The 14667-nt window shown below is 39.4% G+C and overlaps 2 protein-coding genes across 3 annotated transcripts in view; one reads left to right on the top strand and one right to left on the bottom strand.

The window, feature by feature from the left end:
* Window positions 1-4717, top strand: part of glcci1b (glucocorticoid induced 1b) — a 28043-nt gene extending 23326 nt beyond the window's left edge. For both annotated transcript variants that reach the window (XM_084944217.1, XM_084944216.1), the window contains exons 7-9: window positions 723-912; window positions 2023-2143; window positions 2413-4717. In XM_084944217.1, coding sequence (XP_084800343.1) covers window positions 723-912; window positions 2023-2143; window positions 2413-2761 — 660 coding nt within the window. In that variant the 3' untranslated portion in view covers window positions 2762-4717. The remainder of the gene's footprint in view (window positions 1-722; window positions 913-2022; window positions 2144-2412) is intronic.
* Window positions 4718-5100: 383 nt separating this feature from the next.
* The window catches only part of ica1 (islet cell autoantigen 1), a 15113-nt gene continuing 5546 nt past the window's right edge, over window positions 5101-14667 (bottom strand). The window contains exons 4-13 of the mRNA XM_084944218.1: window positions 13973-14045; window positions 13705-13828; window positions 12900-13098; window positions 11930-12055; window positions 11652-11750; window positions 11457-11557; window positions 10799-10845; window positions 10050-10283; window positions 7567-7647; window positions 5101-7440 (exon numbers count right to left, since the gene is read on the bottom strand). Coding sequence (XP_084800344.1) covers window positions 7319-7440; window positions 7567-7647; window positions 10050-10283; window positions 10799-10845; window positions 11457-11557; window positions 11652-11750; window positions 11930-12055; window positions 12900-13098; window positions 13705-13828; window positions 13973-14045 — 1206 coding nt within the window. The 3' untranslated portion in view covers window positions 5101-7318. The remainder of the gene's footprint in view (window positions 7441-7566; window positions 7648-10049; window positions 10284-10798; window positions 10846-11456; window positions 11558-11651; window positions 11751-11929; window positions 12056-12899; window positions 13099-13704; window positions 13829-13972; window positions 14046-14667) is intronic.

The following is a 14667-nucleotide window of genomic DNA, read 5'->3' as shown; positions in this document are numbered from 1 at the left end:
TGAGCTCTAGAATTTAATCTTAAACCAGATAAATAAACGTTGACCATGTAAGGAATGCACCAAATGCAAAGGCAGACTTTACCATTTGTATGCACGACTATTGTATACCTGTGATTTAAACAACTTTTAGGCTATGCTTAAAATTCATTACACGTGCACAGGCTTGTAAAGCACCATGCAGCCAGACACACACATTCTCACTCACTCTGAAATAAATCGCTCATAGGAAAGGAGGCCTTAAATCTCGTCTGGTGCAGGCTAGTAAACTTTGGCAGGTCTGTAAAGCTCTACTCTTAGAAGGTCTCACACACACACTACAGATTTACAGCCTGCTGAGCACAGAGCATTTTTTTTTTCCTGGTCTCCCTTTTGAATCAGCTGTGCCAAAGCAGAACGCTCTGCACATCACACTGTTCATCTGCTGTCAAGCACTACCATCTGCTGTGGTGTTTGCTTCTCCAATTGCCCTTTAAACACCCAGACAAATACACCAGAGGCCTTTTTAAGTTTTAGATTCAGGGCATTTTAGCTGGTACTTTTCACCTAGAATTATTTCATTCAGGGAGTTAGCAGGTGGGTGTGCATTGGGTGGCTTCAGCAGTTTCCATATGGTTTTGAGGGTGTTGGGGAAAAGATTGAGGTTATGAGTTTGTCTTCCTATTAGGATTCATGTGTGTAACAGCTTGGCTTCTCACCACCTCTTATGCATTCTGACCTCGCAGACAATGGATGTGGTAGATGGCCGCCGTGCCCCCTTCCCTCCACATCGTTACAGCAGCAGCGGGGACACACGTGACACAGACACACAGGCTCCTTCGAGTGGTGAATCCAGCCCATCGCCCCGTCCCTGCAGCTCTGATCACCTGCACTCACCTGATGGGAGCCCCTGTTATGCAGAGGAAATAGACAAAGGTGTGTCTTCACTAGTGAACAGATGTAGCATGTTTGCAATATTCAAAGCTTATATAAACCTTTGTGGTTTGAGGCAAATGTGTGAAATCTGATGAATATGCTGAGTAAAGGATATCTTGACTCCATGCCACCCTCATGGAGTCTGTTTCTGATAGTTTGGTCAATGTTGTGCACATGACTAGCCTGATCCAGGTCATTTTGCTGGGCTTATACAAAGGAGCAGGGCTGGGTTGAAGGCCATGTTATGGCACCTTTTGCCTAGACAGCTGGGATAGGCTCCAGCGCTCGGCAGGCCTAAATTTGATAAGCCGAAGAAGGTGTGTGTGTGTGTGTGTGTGTGTGTGTGTTACATAATATTGCACAAGAGTGACGATACCAATGTTGGTGTTTAATCTGCTGAGAGACTCTACTGACAGCAGAGAGTTAATTGCTTAGTCTGCCTGCAGCAGGAAGGACCTGCAGTATCTCACCTTTAGAGACTGTGGGTGAACCAGCCTGTCAGCAAAACAAGCCTCCAGTGATGTCACTTTCATGCATGTGGTGCAAAGTGTTTTTCTTTTCTTTTTTTTCTTTTTTAAATCAGAGATGGGAAACGGGCGCAGTTCACTTAACCAGGTCTGAAGTCTGGTTCAAGTTTCTTGATACTGCTAAGGAGGAGCCCTTACTAAGCATTTACACACCTCTAAAATGAGTTCTTAATGACGGCAACAAAATTTAAAAATCAGAGTTTTGTTGTATGTTGGGTTTTTTTGTTTGTTTTTTTTGTTTTTGATAGGCAGGAAAACAACATTAGAAAAAGAAAGATGTGCTTTATCAGTCTTGTTTGTTTCTAATCTGCCCCTCTAGAGTCTGTTTCCAAAGAATTCCATAATAAGCTTACTAAGTTTATCCTCTTTTGGTGTCCACAAAAATCACAAATAAAGAAACTATGATTCCACAAACGCTTTGTGCGGAGGACACACTACTGCGCTTTTTCCGGCAGCTCCTCAAAATCTGCAGCCAACATGTATAATGTACATTTCATGCATTTGTCTCATTATCATTTTCCAAAAAGAAAAAGCACAAAACAGGTTTCATTTTTTTTTATTTTTTTTTTTATTGTATTTTCAGACAATTTGTGCAGTTCTCCTCTCCCCAAGTTTGCCACGTCGCCCAAACCTAACAACAGCTACATGTTCAAACGGGAACCTCCAGAAGGCTGCGAGAAGGTCAAAGTCTTTGATGAGCTGGTGTGAGTATTTATTGGTCTTCCTCTTGGGTTTGTTTTTAGACATACTCTCATAGCCTTATATCTGGCAGTTACTGCTACACAATTAAACTGTATTTGTTTAAAATTCAGTTACATTATTTTTATGCTTTCTTGAATTAAAACAAGAAAGACAGGGTGGTAGGGATGAGAGCAACATGGCTGTCTAGGATCAGTAACTAGCAGTTAATCAGATACAGTTTTATAAAAAGATATCAAGCCAAGTAACTGAGTACCACATCTGTTCTCTTCAGGTCTGGCAAGTCAAAGGGCTTCCCTCTGTTCTCGTGCCCTGACAAAAACAAGGTGAACTTCATTCCCAGGGGCTCGGCCTTCTGCCCAGTTAAACTTTTCTGCTCCTCCCTTTTCTCCCCGGTCTCTCCTTCTTGCACGTCCATCAACCCTGGTTTCCATGGCAACAGCAGCTCTGGATCACAGGTCACCCCGAGTATGCCCACGGTACCACTAGCTACCTTTTCGTCCTCCACAGACAGAAGCACCGACTCGAGTGGCGGTGTAAACTCAGACAACAGCACAGTCAGTCAGAGCCCCGACGCAGATGTGGGGAAAGACAGCTCAGCACAAGTACTCCTTACCAGCTAGTCCTCAGGTATCCTCGACCAAACCAACTACAGCTAAAATATTGCAACTAGTCAGGTATGGTCTAACAGAAGAAAAGGAAAAAAAAATTGCACTCCGATAATCCTAATGTTAGCCAGCAGGGAGTGCTCAAGGTCTAGAAATACTTAGGAGGATAATGGTACCAGCGTCCTGCTGCACAAGAATCTCTACTTGATCCTAGTGTTAGTCCCGCTGTCAGTTAAGTCTGATGGTTCGGGCATTATTGCTGACCTTGGGCAGAGCCTCTCTCTTCACCCATCACTAACGTAGCCTAGCCTCCTCTGTACTATAACACTTCCCGTAACAGAAATAGCGTTGCTTTGTATTTTCTACAATAGTAGAAACGACTGCTGGAATGACTGTGTTACTTAGTGTCAGCAGTTTAAAATTTAAAAAAGGAAAAAAAAAATCCAAAAGTCTCACAAAACACAGCGATGTCAAGAAAAACATATTGTATTAACATTATCTAACAAGCTTATTAGCTGTTCAGTGTTCAGCAAGCTAACATTTCAAAGTGCATTTATGTTTCATATTTTTAAGATACCCGAATGTCAGAATACTTTGCCCCTTTTCCCTCCTGTTACTTATTTGAATGTATTCGTAGCACACAGTCTTAAATGAAACCAGCAGTCACTTAAGTGCAGGCTTCACCTGAGAGGCTCACCAGACGAGACTGAAACCTGCATTCCTAGTTTGATCACTAATAAAACTTGGTAAGCTAAAATGCAAACATCAGCTGTTTAATCAGCAATTAACTGACCAATCAAAAAGCACACGGCTCCTCCGTTTCCTCGTTTTATTGCCCCACACTACCAAGAACAATAACTCAGGTCATGTGGAATGTACTCTCTCGGATTATGTTGCCTTTGCCCAGTGTTTGACTTTGTTCTTCAGAAAGACATTCCAGTCTTTTGCAGAAATGTTTCATTATTATTTTTTTAGTTTCTGGAGAGAGGGAGGCTAATACAGACTGAATCAACTGATTGATGTCACACCTTGTGACGGATGCTTTGCGTGTTAACCTGTTCAGGTTAGAATTTCAGGTGCTATGACACATTCCAGAGACCGCTGTTGAATTGATCAACTGTGAGAACTCATGCAAAAGGAACGAGTGACATAAGCTAGACCCTGCGAAAGTAAGATGCTGACAATTATGGCATTTGTTTCAGCCCTTTTGATAAATATGTACCAAAGGAAATTACGATGAGAGGCCTTTCATGTGTTTTGGGACACAACTTAACAAACTGGGATAAATGGTAAACTGATGGTTAACTAAGCTTTAGTAAGTAGTTTACTGTTAACAAACAAGGACATGATAACAAATGTTTTAGTCATTAGTAATAAAGCAGTTTGTCATTAGTTTGGCCACATTTGTGACAAAGATGGTGAGATAGAGCTCCATCTAAGCCACAATTCTATTTTATTTTTTTCTTTCTTGGACCTAAACAAGTAGTTTTTTTGGTGCTTAAAGCTGCCCCCAAAAATTAAAGAAAAAGTAATCAGTGTGAGAAAAGAAGCACCAAGGTCCACTGCCTCTCCATACATGCTTTAAAGTAAAGCACAATTTACATTTATGAACATCACCTGTACTCTAAAGTTGTACCTGGCTTTCAAAATCAAGTCTCATTTCATTGTTTGCTAACAGTAAATATCTGTTGCCTGAAGGTTAACTGTTAGTTTACCCGTTCTTAACAATTACTATCATACAGTGTTACTGGAGCACAAAGAAGCAGAATGTTTATTTGCATTTCATTTGTGTTAATAAAGAGCTCAGCAACTACATAAACGTAAGTGCTAATCATTAAAATGGAAACAAAATGATAATCACTATTTTTATTTTAGACCAATTTGTAAAGTTAAAGCAATCAGAAAAGAGTGCAATTTCGATTTTTGCTTGAAGTAAAGCTACACTAAGGACGAAAAAAAAAAAAAAAAAGTGTAACACAGTTTATCTCAATATACAGATGCAGCCAGATGTGGCCTGATGTTACTTTGCAAAGTTTGTATTATCAGAACATGATTTTAAAAAACAAAAAAAACATGACTTTGACTTTGGTCCGTTTTGCCACTCACGCACAGAAACACAAATAAGAACATCTGCAGCACATTCAGCAACAAATGAAGTTGAAGTGCTTTGCTCTGCTTGCAGCTCCAAGACTTTTAATCATACTAATTCTGATTATATTCACAAGCACACTGTGCCGTTCAGAAATGATTGCCGTGTTAGGCAATGATGATTCAGTTCTCCCGTGTATTACACGTTTTTATGTAGATCTTGTGTGTTTTTCAATAAAGGAAAAAAGAAAGCCCCAAAAAGTCTCTTTGGATTGATATACATTATGTTTATCTATGACCTGGGGAAAAAAACTTATAATTAGTATTCATAAGCATGATTTTATATGCAAATAGGAGTTAAGGTAAGGCAATTGCTGTATTTGGTTATGAGTGAATAATAAATATGGCATGAATATGAAACAAAGCAACAAAAAAATGTCACTGGGTTATAACTGTGTTAACGTGTGATTTGATTAAGGCATTTACTCAGATATGTAGTCAGTTTATGCAGCATTGTCATTAAAGTCAGAATAAGACTGTATTTGCACGATTCTTAAAGTTTCCTCTTTTTTTGGCTTATAATGCCCGTAAAAGCCAGTAACCACTAAGTAAATACAGGAACGTGGAAAAATGTCACATCACTATAAACATGTAGTTCACTGAATCACGTTTACTGCTTAACATAAAAGAAGGCATGCAACATGCAGTAATAAATGACTGATGTGTTTTAAATCAACACACTTCTGGATTATACTTAAAAGGAGATCACATATACTGTATTTTGCAAACAAATCATCAGTCCTTACAAAAAAGTCAAGCTTGTGTCTGATCAAAGAAACGACTTGGATTACATGGATGAAATTCCACCTTCAGATGTGGTGAGAAAGGAGTTTAGTTTAAATTCTTGCACTGCTGAATAGATCAATGCCAGGCAATTATGCTTCAGTTTGTTTAAATAATTCTGTTTAACTGCATTAAAATTCCTCCAGTCAACATGTTCCACTGCTCTGTAAACAAACTGTTATCTTTGTCATATTTGCTTTCTTTCCTCTTGTGCATCTCACGCAGTAGTTTGACATCTTCAGTAATGAGAACTGGAAATGAAGCATGAATGCTATGAGAGAGATTTCCAAGGCAGCTACTGTCAAAGGTGTTTTGTTCCAAACTCGTACTGAGGTATCCCTGCTAAAATAATTTAATGTTTACATTTTTCTTTCACGACAAAGCTGGTAATAGTTCATGGGGCTCTGACAGAAGCATAATACTGCCACCATGAAATAAATCTGCTCATTTCTGGTTACAGCCTGATTTAAAGGGACTTGTGCTCATCGCCACCTCCATATTTTTAACTTTGGACTAGCTTAGCACTCAGAGTATTTCTTATGTATAATGGTCCTTGGTGCAGTCCTTCAGGTCAGCTACTGTCTGAACACAAGCCATTCAACTCTAGCTTTAAGCCAGATTTTTCCTGATTGGTGGCCATTTGCAAAGAGAAGGGTTTAACAGTTGGTGATTCAGCGCTCACAGCCAGTGCTGTGTGCCTGAGAGCCATATTAGGGATATCTCAACCTTTCTATACACTTATGTAGGCTTTTTGCAGGGATAACATAGATCTACACACATTCTGAGCTCATTATTTAAACTGGCAATTATTTAACAAAATAAAACCACAATATTGTTGTAGTTATTAAAAACATATTTTTATGTTAAGGCCTTGTAGTTTGGCCTCGTATCAACTTTTTCTCTAAAAATATTTTAGATTTTCAATTTTTTTTAAAAGAAACCTCATCTTCCTGAAGTTATAATCATACATATCCTCTTTTAGTTGTTCAGTTATGACACTGGGCATTATGCAAGAACATTTGTGGTGTTCTTCTAAATCAGTCTCTAGTCGTATTTCCTTCTAAGATTAAGTTGAAAACACCTCTTCCGTGGCTCCAAAATGGGCTGTCTGTCATGCTCATTGTGCAGATGGCTTTTATTTTCCATGGAAAAACCCCAAAATGTTGTTAGGCGTACAAAATATTACTACTATATTTGTCAGCGGCCTGTCATCACAGGCTGTTCAACAGTAAGTGACCGTGGACGCCTTGAGTCAGCTTTTGGAGTGAGCTTTCTCAGTAAACTGAACTTATGAGCTTCTTAGTCATAATATGCCGATGCATGCAACCAGGAAACATGGTAAATTTGCAAGTGATGCCACAGTGAATTAGTGAAGTTAATTTTTGTTAAATTTTGTTTTTTTAAATGGTTACTAATTCATATTAAGGAAACTAGACAATCTGCCTGTCTACCTGAGACACCCTGTCATGTTCCACTTTAGAAAGAAAATATGAAACTGCACAAATTATTCTTGCATGAGGCCTCTGCAAGTCAGATCAGACTTTTTTTGTTTGTTTGTTTTGTTTTCTGTTTTTAAACTCATGGTGGAAGCCTTATTTTACTGTACCCCTTACAAGGGTAAAATGTGATGCAGAAGAACAACTATGCATTGTGAAGTTCGTGCTCTGTGTTGGTTTTGCCGATCGCGTCGGGATTGGAGAGGGGGTCCAAGTCGGCAAACAGGTTGAACCACGCTGAGAGATCTTTGGATGTCCCTTCTGCCTCTGTAAAAAGATTTGACGAGGTAAATATCACCAAGAAAAGTCAGCGTGACGGTTTGGCGTTGGCTTTCTAGTTTATCCATTTCATTCTTATTTTCTAATGTCTTGACTTATATCGCCCAGGCCTACCTCTCTCTGCTGGCTTTGGAGTGCTCTGATTGGCTTCAGATGAGTGCTCAGTTGCTTGAGTGGCAGAATGTGGGGCCCAATCTGAAGAGGAAGTGTAGATTGGGGTTACTCACTAGGAAACTGTTACTGTGCAAAAGCACGATGCAACACAAATCATTACACTCCATCGCACACAGCTGATGACTCGTCCCACAGAAAATCAAAACATTTACTGCATTGCAAACATTTTGTGAATACAAAACAGAAATCGTCTTGTTTCAGACATATTTATTTGGTTTCCATTCTTTTCCGTGTCTTGAAAATGCAACATGTAGCAGCACTTCATGGCTCTTGAGGGAACAGTGAAGTGTGCTGTACATTTCTTACTTAACCAAATGGAGAATTTGTTTTTAATTGTGTATTGTTGTTTCACCTTCAGCAGAAATTTTGAATAAGCTGAAGTACTTCGTAGATTTTACAGTTGCACCCTGACCTTGCCTTTTAAGTCCTACTGCCTGGATCTGAAATTGCTTGGCTCTTGGGAATATGTGGATTTTTTTTTTTTCTCCTTCCTTTGAAGATGAGCCGTTTTAGTTTTGATTTGCCAGTTTGGACTCCATCCGGAGTTCTGTGACTTCTTTTGGATCAGTCTGCTCTGCTTTCTGTTGGCTTGTCTGCCTCTTGAAGGGCTGACCTCTTTCACCACTATCCGATTGCTTCAATCCAACATGCTCTAGAATATAATAGCCCTTTACTGTCATTGTGTACAATGACAATAAAGGGCTATTCTATTCTATTCTATTCTAGAAGACAAGAGAGATGTACTGAATTTTAACCTATGGCAGAGTCCAGCAATAACAAGGATGGTGGTAAAAGTACAACTTAAAACCTTTATTATAGGCAAAATTCATCAAACTTTGTGTTTTCTTTAAATACAGTTTGGCTGCTGATCCTGTGCAATTTTTAATCTAAACAGTGACCTTTAACCAAAATCCCCTCAAAATGCTTTCTGTTTAGTACAAGGTTGTCAAGGTCATGCCATAATCATACAGATAACCCACAGCAACTTGTTTTAAAAGCCTGAGAATGAGTGCTAGTTGCAGCATGCAGTATTTAATAATAAGAACAAATAACCATGTTTAGAAGCAAAATAAAGGATTTTTTTTCCCCACATTTCTACCAGTTTCACAGCCTGATCATGCACTCTGAATATGACTGCAAAAGAGCTCTGATGTAAATTTAGTTTTGCAGTGGAGACAGACAGCTTTCAATGGGCTTGTGCTTTGGAAGTCACTCTGCAGATGCACAAAATTTACTGAAGGTCTAATTTGATATGTATGCCATATTAAGTGTGTGTGTGATAAGCTTCATGCCAACATTTGAGAGGAGAAAAAGAAAAGAGGCACGCTCTGTTTCCCTGTAAACTGTAAGAAGCAGTTTTGCATTTCAAGTCAGCCCCTGCAGCACTTCTGTTTGCACAGATTGACTACCGCTCATTTGCTTTATAACGGTTTTATATTTCTACCAACGCTGGGTCTAATTATTGTTGGTGTTTACAGTTTCGTGTTCCCTTAATTTGGGGTTCAATCTGTCGTATCAGTTAAAAGTAGAAAATGCATGTTTAACGGCTTTTCATAGGAAGAGACTGAGGCCTCAGTATATTTCCAAAAGTCACTCACAAGTTTGTCTCTCCTGATATCATTTGTTTCTCCTTGACCTCGCCCATCTTGCATATCTTTATAGCACTTTTCTTTCTCAATGATTGTTTTAGGATTGTGGGAATATTCCCACAGTAATGTGCTGTGACTCATGAGTTAAATCTCAGTCATGCTACAGTAAATCACTCACTAAATCATTTTGTCTGACCTATTGCACTTTAATGATTAACACCGAATTGCCGGATTCTTATATGTGCCTCGGAAATGCAGTCAAACTATAAGCAGTTTTATAGCAGTGTGCAACTCGCAGCCTTTAAAGCTGGAAATACACAAAACCAAGTTAACAATACCAGATGAGAATCCAAGCCAAGAGGAGATGGAAAGTAGTTGGCAATTACCTACGGGTAAGCAAATCTAATTGCTGTATTCTAACAGCCTCCTACTATTACTTTGACAGATGTGGATTTGATAAATCATTTTAAAGCCACTCTTTTGCCTGTGTGGAAACCATTGGGGAGGAAAAAGCAGCTCATTTTAACTCTGCCTTTTGGTGATTTTGCTAATGCACTGATTCATAGAAAAACAATGTGTTTTTTAGTTTTTAGGAATATGTATCTCTCCTTAATGTGTAATTAAAATAAATTATGGCTAATTGATGGTTAATGGTGGCTAATTTTTCCAGGTTCTGCATGGTGGTCATGGTGAGAGAATCGGTCTAATGGTGCAAAATCCAAATGGTCTATTCTTTTGATTACTAAAGAGCTTCCTTGGACCAACTTACCAATTTTCTGGTTCACTCTTGTATAGTAGCACAGTTGCAACATACGCACGCACACACAGGCTGACCTGAGATGGAAGACTGCAGATTATTCAAACTCTGGTCCAAAAGCTGTGATGGTAGAAAGAAGGAGTTTTCCTTGTCCTGGGCCTCTGTTGGTCTGGTGGATGCAGCGCTTGTTCCTTCCTCAGTCTCTCCAAACACTTCTGTCCACTCCTGAGAAAAATCCCCCTCATCCACAGACAAACCTCCCAGGATCTCATTCAGTAAGGCCATGCTGTCTGTCTCCTCTTCCTCCGACTCTGGGAAGCAACAAAAAGTGTTAATTTAAAAATGTTTGGACTATTTTATCTTTCTTTTTTTTTTTTTCCCCGCACAGTGTTTACATTTTCACATTAATTTTAATTATAATTATCTAGATTCAAGACAACTTTCCTTTCCTTAGTTTGCTTTGCCATTCACTATGGACTCAAATCACTGAGGGGACCATTTACACTTATTTCCACCACTAACATTTTAATTCATTGACTCTACTGATGTGGCTTTGCATGATTCACAGTTCAAAATAATCCTTGCTCATCTTGCACTACATCTTTATGCTGGGCCTTCAGGTCACCCTCTGCTTCTAACAAGTGCTCCATCCTTGCTGTAACCCTGAACTGAAGAAAAATTGGTGCCAGGATTGATAATAGGTCCCATTTGTTCTTAGTTTTGTTATTTTCCATATAATCAGATTATTTAACAATGAAGTCAGTTATTTTCAACCTAAAATGCAATTTAAAAACACGATTAAATCTTCAAGTTTTACATCTTTTACCTTCTCTCGCCTTGTCGCTGGTGTTTTCATTTACAAGAGAGATGAGTCTGTAAAGAAACAGAAATTAAGCTTATAGCATTTTGTTCATATGTGACATACACAGTGTGTCCTCATCCCAGTGGGCCTTCAATATATCAATTTTTCTCAGGTGCTACCTGTCCTTTTGTCATTGGCACCAATCAGGAGTCATTGACTCTGTTTTTAGAGACCTAAAAGTATGTGTTAGGATGTTGAATCCGTGGCGCTGTCAGCTAGGACAGGCATGGTAGTTTGTTTTGTTTTTTGCTGGTTGGGTGTAGGACCTAAAAACTGCTTGGTTAGGTTAGGGAATAATTGTGGTTTAGGTTAAAGTACACCCATTCACAACCATAATCCTGATGGGCTTGGAGTTACACCCATTTCACACTAATGCCATAACCTGTTGCATCACACACCGCCGCCTAAGGAAACAGTCTGCGTAAACGAGACATACCAGTGGCTTTAAGAAAACAGCCTTAGTTGATGCCTCGGGGATGAGTCAGGCTGACCTACAGCTGACTTGCAGAAATTCTTTGTCTCTGTTCAGACTGAACATTGCCCATACATGTACTCGACATTTTCACTGTTTGCGTACGTGTTTGGTTTTCTTGCATAACAATAGATATTTCTTGAAGCTCACTGGTCGTCTGTGGTTTCTTCTTTCTTTGCTTCTTCTGTTTCTGCCTTGGCTTTATTTTTCCCCTTCTTTTTAGCCAGTTTGTCCACAGGGTCTTGTAAAGTCTGGAACAATAATTGGAACAAAATCATCGCTTATTGTCATTACGTGTCTCCAGTGTCAGCATTTCGTACTGTTATTACTGAGACTCTCTCAGACCTTAATTGTAGAGAACTCATAATGCTGACAGCCCTTGAAGCTCTCATGGATGGCTGCCATGGTGTGGGATGTTTTCTCCCAGAAGTGCAAAAGTGTTGTCTAAGACACACACACAAGAAACAAGTTACATGCTCAGCTGCTCAAGGTAAAAGTAGTAATTCACCCCAGCGGGTGATAGTTTAGACCTGCTGACTAAGCCACATGTGGCAGAGCCATTGAAAACACCATATTTAAGCTCGGTGAAGTGTACGCAGACAGCTGGGACTTGTGAGGCGTACCTGATATGTGGTTAAGACGTGAGAGAGGAGGTTGCAGCGGCTCGCTCCCAGCAGGTCCACTTTCTGGCAGACGTCATTCTTCAGTTTGTCAAAGCTCGTTTTGGTTGTGCGCACCTGAGCCTGAACCTGAGAGAGAATATATGTGAAATGCTCCCCACCTAGTATTATATGACACACAGGGAAAATACAAACAGTCGAGTTCTTGTTCACATAACTGTAAAAAGTGCTGGGTTCTTGCAGGTGGACCACCATCTATGGGTATGTTCTGCCCTCTGGTGTCAGGTTTTATAACATGTTTTCTTGCTTTTTGGTCTGTTGTTGTTTTGTTAATGCTGAATTGATTAGTAAAATGGCATTTGTAGACCATGTTGAAATAACTACATGTTTTAGGGTTTTAAACTGTTGTCCCACTAAAACAGAATATAAATATGAACCAGACGAAGCACTGTAAGCTGATGATGGACGTTTTCCAGTGTTTCTGACATTTATTTTTAAGACTAAACATTTAATCAAAAAAAATTTGACAGATTAATTAATGATTGCTGCAGGCCCTGCGGCAAAGGAGGAAATTGAATTTGTGGAAGTCATAATATTTTTGCCAATTTCCCACAGACTGCGTTGGCAGGGCTCTGATATTACTGTTTTTATGTTGCTCTAGGCGGGAGCAACACTTCATCATATCAACAGTGGGGTTGCAGTCTGAGAAGTACCCATTAAATTAACAAAAGAACAATTAATTGGATTATATGCAGTTGTGACTTACTGGTATATAGACATTATGAATTGTCACAGGAGGTGCAGCTTAAACCCTGAAGTGTCACTTTGAACTATCACGTATGCCTGAGCCCTGAGATGGGCAAAACTAAAGAGAATGCAGGCAGTATTTGTGCTAGTATGTAAGCTTTTCTTTCTGCTATGAAAATGATTGTTAATCTCTTCATTTCTGTGCTCTGAAAAAAACAAAACAAACCTTTCTGAATTTCTCCATCTGTTTATGTGTATCTGGGTCGAGCTCCTGAGATACGTCCTTCATCCAAAGCAGCGCTCCACGGTACTCAGTCCTTGACTGCTCCATTCGATTCACTGTCAGCCACGTGTCTGAGATGGCACGATAACGGAACGTTTCCACCTCCTGGTACAAACGGCACAGCGGGTTCCTCAGAGCCAATCTGCAGGGTGTCGTATTAAACTCCGTATTAAGGTGCTGCATGTGGCTTGGATCATCATGTGGAAAATTTGTCATGTCTTGTCTACGCTGCAGATTAGTCTGCCGATTTATTCAGCTGCACTGAAAAGTATCTCAGCTCCAGGACGAAAAGCTTTAAATGATCTTGGAAATGCAAATGGTGAACTCAAGAATCAAAAGATGAGCAGTGGGAAAAAAAAAAAAAATAGAAATACTGGCAAAACCAAAATCGTCAACATGACGTTCACGCTGCCGCTGATCTTACAAAATCTAAACAATATAATTTACTAAGTCATATTAATAATCATTATCACCATTACTGTCAGACTGACACACAGATTCAGACACGTAAATGAAATCCCTGTTTTCAGTAGAGTGAGAGTACCTATGCTGTGTAGTAACCCTGTTATCTGCTCTGTTAGGGCAGCTATTTTATTGCTCCTGATGAACATTCCTGATATGACTCTCCATCCTTTTTGTGGATTTGGGGTGATACAGTTGGCTGACCTTTACTTGAAGCTATTTTCTAGTGCAGCATGTGATTTATTTTAAGGATGTGGCAGACTGTACATTGATCCGTGTCCCCTACCTCTGCTGTGATGAGAAGCAGAGAGCTTTTCCTGTGGCTTGCATGATCTTTCCAGCTCTGGTTTTATCCTGAGAGCCCTGGGAGCGCAGGAAACGACCCAGCTCGTTCTCTTCTTGGGAAAGGACTGAACAGTAAGAGAGAGAAATCACTCTGGATGGATATTGATATCTTAAGAATGTGTTTGTTTTGGTTGACATTCTAGAAGTCTTAAACTCAATCAGTAGATTCGTTGTACTCAAAATGATTTAATAATTATATTTGAACTTACGGCAGATCCTCCTCTGATACTGCTCAATGACCTTCAAAAGCTCCATGCATGTTCTCTGAATCGAGTGGAAGACCTGCATAACAAAACAATATCAGCATAAACACCTAGTCAAATGAAACGTTGTAATTGATGATTAATGATTAATGGAATTGCCAATGATAAATCCCTAATGATTTTAAATGAACCATCTACACAGGCCGAAGTCTGTTTTCAGCAGACAACACTTCTGTGTTTCATTGTGTTACCTAATGCAAGTTTATCATGTTAAAAGGCTAATTGATCATTTAAAAATCTCTTTTCCAATTATGTTAGCACAGCTGAAAGCTGTTCCGATGATTAAAGATGCAATTAATTTAGCTAGTTGAGTTTCCAAAGCGTCAGCTTTTCTGAGTTCATTTATTGTGTCAAAACAAGGAAAATAATAATAGAAAAGGGAAAAGTGTCTTTTCAAACTCTTTATTCTTCTCAGAAATTAATATTATTCTATTAATGAAATTGCCAAATAACTTTTTCTCTTACAACAGTACATACTTTTCCCTTCATAGTACAGCACAAAATTACTCCAACAACAATAGAAAGAAAAGGTGGACGCGCCAATGCACAACTGAGCAAGTGGACAAGTCCATCAGAGTCTCGTGTCTGACAAACGGATGCTTCTCGGGATCTTAACCGGCAGCTTCACTAAATGATACCTG

This window comes from Perissodus microlepis, chromosome 11 (genome assembly GCF_051167445.1).
Source record: "Perissodus microlepis isolate ML-2025 ecotype Zambia chromosome 11, ASM5116744v1, whole genome shotgun sequence".
Lineage (NCBI taxonomy): Eukaryota > Metazoa > Chordata > Actinopteri > Cichliformes > Cichlidae > Perissodus > Perissodus microlepis.
Note: the sequence above shows the minus strand (reverse complement) of the source record. Positions and strands in the feature narration are given on the sequence as shown.